General features: G+C 37.8%; 1 protein-coding gene across 1 annotated transcript; it reads right to left on the bottom strand.

Annotated features, from left to right (window-relative positions):
* Positions 1-289: 289 nt before the first annotated feature.
* Positions 290-12,728, bottom strand: LOC115816463 (serine/threonine-protein kinase 10-like). Its single transcript, XM_030779417.1, has 10 exons — positions 12,649-12,728; positions 12,433-12,532; positions 6,623-6,713; positions 5,587-5,690; positions 4,094-4,177; positions 3,806-3,873; positions 3,594-3,674; positions 3,323-3,377; positions 1,484-1,672; positions 290-1,072 (listed from the first exon to the last, which is right to left on the bottom strand). The coding sequence occupies exons 1-10, from the start codon at positions 12,726-12,728 to the stop codon at positions 290-292; spliced, it is 1,635 nt and encodes a 544-aa protein (XP_030635277.1).
* Positions 12,729-12,923: the final 195 nt, after the last annotated feature.

The following is a 12,923-nucleotide window of genomic DNA, read 5'->3' on the forward strand; positions in this document are numbered from 1 at the left end:
CACTGGCAGTAAAGGTCCCTCTGTAACTCTTAACCATGATCAAGTCCATTCGATGTGTTGACAGTGATATTGTACATCACCCATTTTTTTCTAGCCCTTCCTTCCAGAGATATGTGGACTGTTGTCTATAAAAAGAAAAATGTGTGTTATTTTATAGTTTCATATTTTTTGTCAGTCTATGCCAAAGTAATGGAGGTAAGAAGATTAGACTATTGTCTTCCTTGAAGGTAAACCACAGTACATGAAACAGTGAGCAAAGTAAGTCATTAAACTCGTAATAGGTTAAGATTTATATATTTACATCAGGAAGTTCAGGAATATCTGCAATTATATCCCTTAATTCATTTAAACTTATTTGGAGTTCATCTGCAGTCTCTCTGATCTTCTGAACAAACTTCAGAATTTCTGACTTTGGCTCTTGGTTAGCAGATGTACGGATCTTGTGGATCTCTCTGGCATCCATAGCAATGAAGAAAATATCTACAGCCACAAAAAACGCAGAGAAAACCCCCCCGACTAATTCAGCCACACGCACTGCCCTAGCTGCCTGAGCTGCCACCCTTCCTATGCTTGCAACCTGGACCAAACGAACAAGCTCAGGAACAGCACCTAAACCCCTACCAACTCTGGCCCCAGCCCTTGCCATATCTTCTTCAGGGGGACACGGTTGCTCATTTTCGAGAGCAACTTGCTGCCTCAGATCCTTCATGCCTTCTGTGATGTGCTGCAAACATATAACCACAGAGTTCATCTTTTCCTGAAATTCCAAGATGATGTTTTTTATATTTTGGCGGTCTGTAGACTGGTTGACCATGTTAGTGATGTTGGAAATACCAGCAGTTGCACCACCAGCAACTGCCACCCCAACACCTACTCCCGTAACGATTAGAGATGCACCCAGAGTGAAGGGAGCAAGGATCAACCCCACTATTGAAGTGATTCCACCAGCTGCTCCAATCACTCCTCCTGTCAGACTGCCAACAGTTGCTCCATGATGAACTTTCTCCAGCCCATCAGCCAATGCTCTCAACTTTCTGATGTTTTCATTTAGCTCTGCAACAGTTGACACACTCTGCAAAAAACAAAGCTTATTTAGTAGCTTCATAATACAACTACACATTTTACACTGCCCTACAAAAAAGTTATTTGCTCGGTGCCACAATAACGTATACCAGGATTTTTGCTTTTTTTAGCATCCACACTGTTCCTCAGAGAGAAAAATCAGTTACAAAATCCAGTGAAAACCAGTAAAGAACAAACAAATCTGAGGGTATCTTTTTTTTTTTTTTTGCAGGTATTCTAATTTATTTAGTCCATTTCCCCAAATGCATGCATTCTGACACTGCACTGGCAAGGCTGCATATGAAATGCACCTGCCTTCAGGATACAGACTGTACATAAACTGTAAGAAATACTACAAAACAAGAGAGCCTTGTTGAGATGTCTGAGAAAATTAGTATACGTTTAAAGTAATCATTCTCACCCTTGCTCTAAGAAAACGAAGGACAAAAGGCTTCCTTAAAATGTCTCGAACATCAGGTCGTCTTCCTGGATCTGTCTGGAGGGTCTCCTCTATGAGCTGCTGAAGATTGTGTGAGATGTTGTGTAGGAGAGGTGGGTAATTTCCATTTAATATCTTGGGAATGAGCTTCACGGTGCTCTCTGCTCTGAACTGTTTGCAGAGACAGCAATACAATAAGGTTACACTCTGTTTTATAACAGGAAGGATTGAATCCATTGAAATAAATGGAATTAGCTGAAAACGTAAAGTAAGAGATTAAATTAACTGGTCTGTGAATTTTGATGGGACATGAAGTGCTTCTGTTGTTTCAAGGGGGTGTCTCTAAACTTATTTTTTTAATTATTTGAATTAAGACAAATCTTTGTGTTATATATATATTGCATAAGTCGATTGGCCAAAATTGCTATGTCAGTAGAACCCATTTTAAAATATCTTCATTTAAAGAAGAGAGCATATTAAATATACTGCTGTCCTCACTCAGCCATAACACCACAACCACTGTAAAAAAGTACAAGCACCTGCCACTCAAAGGAAATATTCTCCGCCCACTACCAACAAACACAAAGGCTCCACATAAACTAAGAAATCGCCCCACCTCCTAATTATTAGTTTTTCAACACAAGTTCAAGTCACAGACTGAACAACTCATGTGGACTGTGTTGATAATTTCTGTGTTGTGCATAGAGAAAAACTGTACGTTGCTTGCTTGCTTGCTGTGAATTATGTTGAATCTTGATTCTGTAGACCGTAATATATATCATTCCGAATGTTTGTTTAGCCCCCGGCTGAGGCTGCTAACACCAAGATAATTTACCTCAGAATTAGAATTAGAATTTCTGTGATTGCCCAAACACACTGTGAGCCGTGAGTAGTGAATTTAACCTCTGCATTTAACCCATCCTATACACACCAATGAGAACACACTGTGGGCAGTGGGCTGCACAGTTTAGGGGTTAGTTTGTGGGGTCGCAAGCTCGCATCTCAAACCATTAGGCCACAGCTGACCCTCAGTGAATGATAGTGTTAATTTATTCCTGTCACATCAAATGCCAGTAGTTATCTTATAATACATTAATCGTGTGGAAAATGTCATGTTTTTTGTATGTTTACTGCTGGGGAATGTAAGGTTTATGCACGTTTACCACACTTAATCGGGCATTCCTAGTAATTTCTAGCGATGGCTTTTCTGCCAGCTGCACACCCGCACTGACTTCTAGACACTAGAGGCGCCAGCCTTCGCGCCTTGTGACGGATTGCCTTAAAGCTCGTCTTAATTGCGTAGCACCACTTAGTGGTGTATTTCAGCATTGCTTCTGCAACGATGTCATGTAAGATGTTTTATTATTTAGTGACAGTTTATCATTGTTATTTGTTATAGTCATAGCCACAGCTGTTACTGTTAACTGTGTTACCTGACTGATGACATTGTATGTACCTTTCTTTTATACCACTTATAATTTGCTATTTGTACTGTTCCTGAAACCACACTCAAACCCACACGTAAAATTCAGTTAATGTAAACGTGCCTGATGCTGAAGTCCACAAACTACCTCTGCTGTGGCAGTAGAGTGAATGTTCGTGGCAACAAATGGGTGAAACCCAGAGGAACTACATCTTCTTTGTGTGTCTCTGATCGGACTACCTGAGCTGGGCCACCTACCCCACTGGCTTACTACTAAATGGGTGACGGCTGCCTAAACCAACCATTTTTACCGCCACGGCTGGTGGTAGTAGTAGTAGTAGTAGTAGTTGTGTCGTTGTGCTATTAATAATAACCAAACCATATTTACAACCACTTACAGCACATCTCAGCATGCAGAGCTCATACAGGACACATCCCAAAGCCCAAATATCACTGTCACAGAGAAAAAAAAAAACAAAAGGAAAAAAAAACCTTGATGATGACTGAATGGAAAAGCATGTCAAATGTTGTAATAAAATGTTTGAGCTGAGGAGCTGGATAATGGAATTACTTTTCTAATAAGTGTTTATACACAGACAGCTAGACAGAAAGTCATCTAGATGAACAGACACCTTGAGAGACAGACAGATGGCTAGACAGACAAATAACCTTTTTTCATCATAGGGCATTCCATCCAAAATCTCAGGAGAAATGTATGACAGTGCTCCATTGTTTACAGGATCTGCCTCACTAGGTCAGACATAAAAACATGAGATCAGTTCTTATGTCTTAGGTAAAAATGTCAGGACATAATAAAAGAACAAATACATGCACTGTGTTAGGTGGTGAGTGTATGTTTATCAGTCTTAGATTTAAATAGCACCAACATTTCATGTAACTCTCCAAATTCTCCCAGACGAATCGTTCCATACTCAGTGAAAAAAATGTTCTGTAATGATTAGAAAAAAAAATGCATTGATCATTGTGATACAAGGGTGTTATTTAACTATTAACGTATGCTTTTTTTTTTTTTAAACCCAAAAATGCTTTTGGCAATTCCAAACAGGCTATTGTAATCTTGTCGTTTATCAAATTTTATGTGAAACATACATGCTTTTGAGAAAACCTTGAATCTAAATTCTAGGTCTACTCTGAATTGACAAACATACTTTAGGCTGTAAGTCTTCATGTTTAACATTGAGGCCATGGAGATATTTCAATGCCATGCAGATCTTCAAAATCCAATCCAGAATCTGGGACAGAAAACAGTATACAAAGCAAACATACATTATATTGAAGAAAACACACAAAACGACACTGATTATGTATTTGACTATGGTTCTTACTGCCCAGATAGAATAAACAGTTCAGTCTAATTCTAAGGGTTCACTTTAAACAATACTCACTCTCACTATGCTTTCAATTACTGACATGAATAAGAGAAAAACAGAGGATGTAAAGCTGTCAGCTGGATCTCTATATTCCTCTACGCAGGGACGCAGGAGAGATTTTTGAAGTGGAGAGGACCAAATTGTGAATAAAGGTCTCAACTCAAGCTAAAACTATGCTTGATCAGGCATTTCGCATAATCTGGACAAATGGTTTAACACTCTAAACGTGATGATGGGATACTGACTTTTTATGAAGCCATGGATGAACAAGAGAACACCGGTGAACATAAGCTGTATATGTAGAATTTAAGTCTCCTTACATTGTTTGCAAAAAACAATCAATGCTGTTCGTTGGCTTCATTTTGCCGTTTGTGCCGCCAAGCTACCAATACCGCTTTTTAAAATCTCATGACTGTGTGATCACAAGGGTATCGTTTGGGATTAAATCTGTGACAGGCACAACTGAGGCAGCTTAGTTCTCAGCTCGTTTAAGGACCCCCGAAACAGCAGAAGAAGGGACATATGCATGAAGGTAAACCAAGTGGAAGATTTACATGTTTTTAAAAGAGATGTTTGAAATAAAATGTTTTAGAGACTAAAATCGGTGTATGAGTTATTTATCGTTCATCAGATCAGTAGGGCAATGTGGTAGGGCAATGTGGTGGTTAATAGCAGTGCATACACTCTACAATGTCTGGCTAGCAAACAGAGTGAAAGAGAGACAGCAGGCAATGCGTGTGTTTGGTGTTTGAGTGGACTACAGCACTTGCCGCGAATAGTCTAGTTCGTGATGGTCGTCACAGCAGGCTAAATGATAAGGTTTAGATATCTAACCATAACTAGAAATGTGATGCTGCTCTTTGGAAGTTTTCTTTTCTTTCTTTTTCAAAAGTGTGTGTCCATGTGGGTGTCCCTGCAAGACTGGGACTACGAAAACTGGGACCTAAAAAATTACGAAACTATGACACCCCCCCACCCCCCCACCCCCCAGCCATTTGCGTCCCCGCCTTTATGTTTACAAATTGCACAAATGTCCAACACCCAACAGTATACCACATCAAAATGCTAAAAACCACCAGAAGTGAAGACTCATGAAAACTAGGTGATTATCACTTAAGAGGATGATCCAGTAAAACAGAATAAACAAGACTTATCACTTTTTATTTTAGGTTTAGGGCACATTGTTTCTCTGAGATCACTGCAACAAACAGGACCTGGTACTTTGCAAGTGACTACAATGAACAAAGAAGAATGTAATATCATTTTATTACCTGTTCTTCTGTGAATGGTTCTCCTTTCTCACTTTGTTCTTTAATTTTCTGAGAGAGATTTCCTCTACTACAATACTCTGAGACAATATATACATATGCATCATCTGAAAGGAAATAAAGTGGTAATGTTAGTGATCTGCAGTTACACTTTGCTCTGGGCCTTATTTACTGAGATAATGTTACTCTGTTGGACTGAGCCATCTTTACTGTAACACTGTTGGTCTGGGCCTTGGTTTCTGTGATACTGTTGTACTGTCCGTCTGAGCCTCATTCACTGTGATGCTGTTATACTGTCTGGGCCTTTTTACAGTGACACTGGTCTGGGCTTTATTTACTGTTATACTGGTGGTCTGGGTATTATTTACTGTGGTACTATTGTGCTGTTGATTTTGGCCTTATTTCCTGTGATACTGTTGTACTGCTGGTTTGGGTCTTAGTTCCTGTGAAGCTGTAGTACTGCTGGTTTGGGTCTTAGTTCCTGTGATACTGTTGTACTGTACTCTACTCATTTAGCATGATGCTATCACAGTCTTGATTGCTTTGTCACGGCAGTTACAAATCAGATATGCACAATTTAGTGTTCATGAAAAGCAACAAGAGAAACTGTATCTCAGTGATTGCAAGGGAAAGTTTCTCATGGTGGAGCATAAATATAGTAGTTTTGAACAATCAAAATGAATATCTGTGTTCTAATTTAGTACACAAGATGTCATCTATCTCCAGCCAACACACTGTCTTCTCTTGAGTGCTTAATATCATCTGAAAATTATGAAGGCTTTCACATAATTACATTAAACTACTAAAGTGCACTTTAGTAGTTTAATGCAGAAAATTGCATTAAACTTGCATAAAATTGTGTCATAGAGGAATGCAGTTCTTACAAGCAAGGTGAACTTAACTGAAAGACTCAAATACTAACAAATCTAGGGAAACATTCAGAGGTAAAAGGATACCAGAAGTATATCACATAAGAACTTTTAACACAGATACATGTAGCTGTTAAACGCAGAGTAATGCATTTGTTTTTTTCTTTTACCTGTAAAGTCATCTTTATATTGTACAATGTGTGGATGGCTGAGCCCTTGAAGAGTTTCGACAACCCCCAAAATGTCTGCTTCATCTCTTGCCTAAGAAATTAAACATAGCTATAGTAAACACAAACAGATAACAACGATTTAAAACATACTTTAGACCTGTTACCGAAGATCACAAATCAGTCGAAATATTTACAGTTCATTACTTACAGCATAGTAAACTCATCAAGCTAATGTGACAACCCATTTTAAATACATTAATTAATAATTAAAAAAACAAATGCAAAGTCCTACCTGTCTCAAATTAATTTTTTTGATGACACACTGATCACCTTTCTTTGAGGTTACAAGCACACCCTGTTCAAGTTCCCTTACAACTTTATATTGATTCTTTTCAAGTGTACTCGAATTGCTCCCCATTTCAAAGAATTCAGACACTTTAAAAAGGAAACAGAAATGGAATAAGGAGAGAAACACATACACACACACACACACGCGTGCGCGTGCGCACTCACATAAAAAAAAACCCTGAAATCACTTTGTTTCCAAAGCTCAAAAATTACTTTTGTTATTCTTTTATAAAGCTTAAAAATTATAATATTTTCAGCTGTTCACTGCAGCTGTGATACACACAACAGTCTGTATCAATTTGCAGTTTCATTCATATACAGTGTATTAAGAAAACATTACAATTCAGTATGATTTAGAGTGTAGTTTGAAAACTGTGTCAATACATTGCAAACCCAAATAAGCTTGCAGAACTTAAAAAAATTAAGCCAACTGATGGCCTTAAAACATTTAAGTTAATAAACTCAAAAGTGAGAAGTTTTCACAGCTGGATTTGTTTTTAAGTTAATTGCTCATAATTGCTTATGCTATTTAACTGAAGTTAAATCAAATTACTGATCACATCAACACAGATATTATAGTTATATGTAATAATAATGTAATATCTAACTGAAAAACGAAAGTAAGTTAGCAGAGCTGAGACTTTGAAGTTAAAACTTCGCCTATGTCATGTCATCACTGGGATCACCCGCTCTCCCAAACATGGGTGACCTGTTGTACTGCGGTCTTCCCTAAAGAGAGTGCCAGGTATCCGTACAATAACATTGCGTCTTGGATTCTGAGCTTGAGGCATTTAGTCAGTATCTCAGAGATGCAAGCTTAGCACCATTGGCTTGTCAGCCAAGATCTGCACCAAATGCAAAGTAGTTGTAATGATGACGGCAGTGACTGTTCTTTTTTTAAAAACTCTTCAATTGCTGTAGACAGTTTGCTAGGTCAAATGTAAGCGGAGGCACCCCATAATGCACCGCAGCACTAACGTCGGATGTTGGAAATCCAATGTGTTAAGTTTAGTGACTTAATAATCTGGAGTTCATATTACTTAATCCAAAAATGATTTGAAATTAATCAAAAGTTTTTAGTTTACATAACTCAAAATTTGATTATGTGTAATAACAACTCAAAAATTTTAAGTCAGTAGAATTTATAAGAACATTTTTGCTTTACACAATTAAATTATTTGAACGTTCGGATTTACAGTGATAGGCTTAGTTTACAAGCTCTGAAGGACGTGGAATGAAGAACCAAGGTCTGTTTTACCACAGAAATGTTCCTTCTTCCTTTTTCTGATTTTCCACGAGAGAACACCTACAGCTCGACCAATGGCAACGTTTGCTTTTATGCTTTTGTTTGTTTTGTGAGTGTGGTTATGTGAGTGCATGTGGGCAAACATTGGAAAACATGAAATGTGGAATGTAATACAAATTTTGCAGTTTAGCTTAAAGTTTCCGTCACAGTAAAGAACTAGCCACAGGCAAGTCCACATTATAGGGGTAATCAACCATGGTATAGACTTAAATCAGTTATTCAACTCAACAGCAAACAGGTTCTCTTAAAGGTAAAAAAAAATCAAGAGTAACAGTGTACAAAATAGTACACAATGCTGAAGCCACGTGAGCCGTAGAGCTAGTAATAGAAACAGAGTTCTAATCCCTCCACTTCAACTTTAAACATGTTTCTCTAAGGAACACTGAGGAGGAAATATCTGCTGTTTTTCTCACTAACAATGTAGAATACACCCAAGATGTCAAATTATGTATGTAATACATGGTACCGAAATGTTACCAACAGCCAAATTTTCATAATGACAATGAAATTAAACAATTACAATTATTATTTTATAAACATACATGATCTTAATGTTAGTTATCGCTCACCCTGTCTCGGAGAGTTCTGCTGTTTTAATGCTTTCGGATTACTGCTTTCCACAAGCAATGACATGTGCGCTTCCTGATTCCTTCATTTATAATGGCTGAAAGAGAGATGAGTATGAAGGCGTCAACAAAGAGACTGTTTTGTGAAGAGAGTCACCGGCCTTCCCGGGAGTGGGTATCTGAGCAAATTTGCCCCAAGGGCAGACTGTGAAATGCTCAGAAATTTCAAAGAATCTAAGCGCTACGTCTTGACATCTACAAGCCTTGATTAACATGTAATATTGAAGTTCGTGACTCAGCAATCAAAGATTTAACAAGAATGGTTTTCATTTAAGGGTAAACAGGAGAAAGCCTCTTCTTGCCAAAAAGAACATGTTGGCACAGTGTAGGCTCACAAAGTTTCAATGGCAATGAAGTGTTGAAATGAAGAGAGGGCAAATACTTCTCAAACTCCATGAGCCACAAACTTGTATAGAAAACAATTATTTTCAATTTCTTGCTGCTAATGGTGGTGTTACAAGCTACTGAATCACGGGGTGCACTTGTGCTTTTACACATGGCCCCTATGAATACACACACACACACACACACACACACACACACATATATATATATATATATATATATATATATATATATATATATATATGTGTGTGTGTGTGTGTGTGTGTGTGTATATGTATATGTATATGTATGTGTGTGTGTATAAATATATATATATATATATATATATATATATATATATATATGTGTGTGTGTGTGTGTGTGTGTGTGTGTGTGTGTGTGTGTGTGTATGTATATATGTGTGTGTGTATAAATATATATCACCCTGAGGTGACTTTCTTAACTTTAAGACCTTTGTAAGGGTCTTCTTCTTTTTAAATGCCTGATGAAAAAGCATTTAAAAAAATTACCTTTAAAACAAATTAATGAAGCACTGAGATTTTGGAGGAGAAAAAGGACTGTAAGTGTTGTCTGTCTTTTCAGCCCACTGCTGAGACACACTTTATGTGAGAGAATGGATTTGCATCACCTTGAAGTTTGGGGCTCCATCTGCTGGCCACAGCATGAAGCAAATCTTTCACAACACTGTGGATCATTTGCAGCATACCACATGACTACAAACCACAGTGCAACTGATTCATGGTGCACATGACTGAGGTGTGAAATGAAATGCAGAATTAATATTCTGAAATCAACTGCTCACACACAGGAGTATTATTTACTGAATGTGCTTCAGTTTATTTTTTTTTACAATTGGAAGATGTTGATAGCAGGTTTTTCTACCTTCAGTTTGAATATAGTTTCAGTATTTACTGCTAAGGAACAAATTGAATTGTGAAGTTTTGAAATAAAGAAACTGCTTAAAAGATATGCAGGTCATTCTGAGGTGAGTGACGTCTGCAAACAGTTCAATTGTTCGCTAACATCTGAAGTAAGTACAACATTACCTTTTTTTGCAAGATGGCCAGAAAGGAGTTTTTTTTCCCCTTTACATAATATTTGTAATATCTACAAACTAACGAACTGTTCTCACAAACTATTTACAATATATACAACGAATGCCAAAGTCGAAAACACAGTAACAGAATCTCTCATAGCCTTTAATATTTCACGGCTCAGTAATGAGCGGTATAGATTTTGGCTCAAAGCTTAAAAGATATTTCACGTTAGATGCAAGCTTTGTCAGGAGAGCCATGATGTTAGCAATGTGGCAGAGACAGCCCTCGCTAGTCATGCCAAGGGAACGAAGCACGTCCCGTTTGAGAAGATGAGAGTGAGAGGTGTCCCACCAATTCATTCCTTTTTCAAATAGACAAGAGGACCACCGTATGCTTGTAAAGCTTTTTCATTCAATAAAGAGCAATATAATTGCATTGTCTGTATTCTGAATGTTTGAAGTGAATATGAAAATAACTGACATTACGTGAATGGAAAAGGTTGTTGTTTAATTGTCATTTAATAATTAAGCCCAACCTGTGGAGTTAAGTAGGCAATTTTGTGTACTTATAGGTGGTAAAAGGTCAGGGAAATTTCATTTAAGGTCATGGAAAAGTTTTGAAATCTTGTCAGTGAAAATGGGTGGGAACTCTGTATTTATCCCTAACTGTTCATGAGAGCCTGTTTTCCTACTTCAGATTTCTGTTAAGATGGCATTTTTTTTTCCCACCGCAGTGTTTCTTTGCTGTCATCTCCGGAAGATGTGAATCTGCCAACAAGAAGGTTGAAGTTTTGGGTTTTCTTTTTCTTTTTTAAAGGAAAGCATGTTTCTTTAGGCCCCGCTGAAGACTGGGGGGTTACACCACAAGACCAGATCTTCAAACTAGTGGGAGAACAGCTTGAAAAGATGAATAAGTAATTAAATTCACATAATGGTATAACATACTTGCTCTATGTACACAATATTTAAAAACAAAGATGATCAGAGCAATAGCAAAAGCAAGTTTTCATTAAAGTTTCATTAAAAGACAGTTTTCATTTTTCTCCTGTGTTTATGAATCCCTCCCATTCATCCACTTTCTAAACCCATCTAAGACAGATTGATGCTGGAGGCCAAACTGCGGTGGGTGTCAGTAAGGTACTACTTTACAATAAGACTACCCTTAAAGGGTTTGTGAATGGTTTATAATTAATTGGGGGGGCTCCATGAAAGGAAATGGTTTTCGCTGATTTACGCTTCAAGGATGTAGACTGCGTGAACTATTTTCAGAGACTAAACTGAACATTTTAAACATATGCCAGATTCTGTCCTTACACAAGTCCTAATTCTGCTGAATCCTTTCATGTCTAACTCTCTATCATTTTTTCATCAATTGCAGTCACAGAATTAACAAAGCACAGTGTGGGAGTGAAATGTCTCTAGTATGTATTTCTCCAGAGGTACTGGATGGCCAACCATACACTGAGAAAAGGTAATCAATCATTCTGCCAGTCAGTCAAGCAGTCAGTCAACCAATCGGTTCTGTTTTTGTTTGTTATTACTTATTGTTATCAAATTTTTCAAACTTTATTCATCTTTTTTGCAGTGATAAATCGTCTTTAGAATGTGTCCTATATGAGCTCTGCATGTTTAAATGTGCAGCAAGTTTGAATATTTCACATTATTACCCTTGTTGTGGATGTTGTTTAAGGACACAGTCAGAAACCCTGGATTATCCCATATAGTATTTAAAAAAATATCCCATCAGTCCCAAATGAAAGGGTCTAAATATGGCAAATGGTGAAATCGGTGATTTTGTCACCAAACCCTGGCAATTTTTGTCTTCCATTTACTAACTTAAGAACAATTTTACACAATGATTCATACTAATAAGGTCACTAATCCCTTTGAGATGGTTTATCTATGTACCTTTTAAGTTTACATACATATTTCAAGACATCTCTTCATTTCAATCAATGTGCAAATACATAAATAAACGTAACATACATTTTAACATCTCTGATGGATATGTATGAGTTTGTGGGACGTGATATGTACTTGTTTCTAAGAGGGCACAGCAATCGTGCAGTACTTTACTCTTTTCCAACAGTTTAGTGCAGAAAAAAACATCGAGATCATTCCCATCTCTTGTGGGATTGGAACTTTCTACCTTCGCACTTGGCACATCGTGACAGGAGTAGGCAGCGGGGCTGCAGTTGTTGGTGGTACAACAGCAAGAGTCTCCAATATCAGCAATATGGTCAGTCAGTCTACAGACCGTCAAAGTATCAAGAATATCACTGCAGAGTTTCAGGAGAAGATGAGCTCTATGGTTTCATGTCTCCAGCACATCACATGTTTGGTAGAGTTTAAGCCAAGAAACAACCTTTGTCCAGAGTAGGGGATGTAGCAAAAGCAGTGGCCAGGTTTAGTAGAGGTCTTGGGAGTGTTCCTGAGCTTGTCCATATGGTCAGAGTAGCAAATGTAGGGAAAGTGGCAGCCCAGGCCTCCAAGGTAGTACAATTGGCAAAGGTGGCTACTTGGTTCTCTCAGCATTTTTTGCAACTCTTGAGTCAGCAGGTGATCGATTTAAACTTGAACTATACGAGTCAGACACAACCAAACTGGTTCCTGGATCATCTGTGACTGATCCTACTACTG

The sequence above is a fragment of the Chanos chanos genome, chromosome 7 (genome assembly GCF_902362185.1).
Source record: "Chanos chanos chromosome 7, fChaCha1.1, whole genome shotgun sequence".
Classification (NCBI taxonomy): domain Eukaryota; kingdom Metazoa; phylum Chordata; class Actinopteri; order Gonorynchiformes; family Chanidae; genus Chanos; species Chanos chanos.

Coding starts and splice junctions, on each gene's coding strand:
- LOC115816463 (XM_030779417.1), bottom strand. CDS start 12,728: ATGGACAAGCTCAGGAACACTCCCAAGACCTCTACTAAACCTGGCCAC. Junction 6,714..12,432: donor ACGATGTGCCAAGTGCGAAG/GTAGAAAGTTCC, acceptor TTAATTTCTTAG/GCAAGAGATGAAGCAGACAT. Junction 3,378..3,593: donor ATGCCCTATGATGAAAAAAG/GTTATTTGTCTG, acceptor TCTCTGTGACAG/TGATATTTGGGCTTTGGGAT.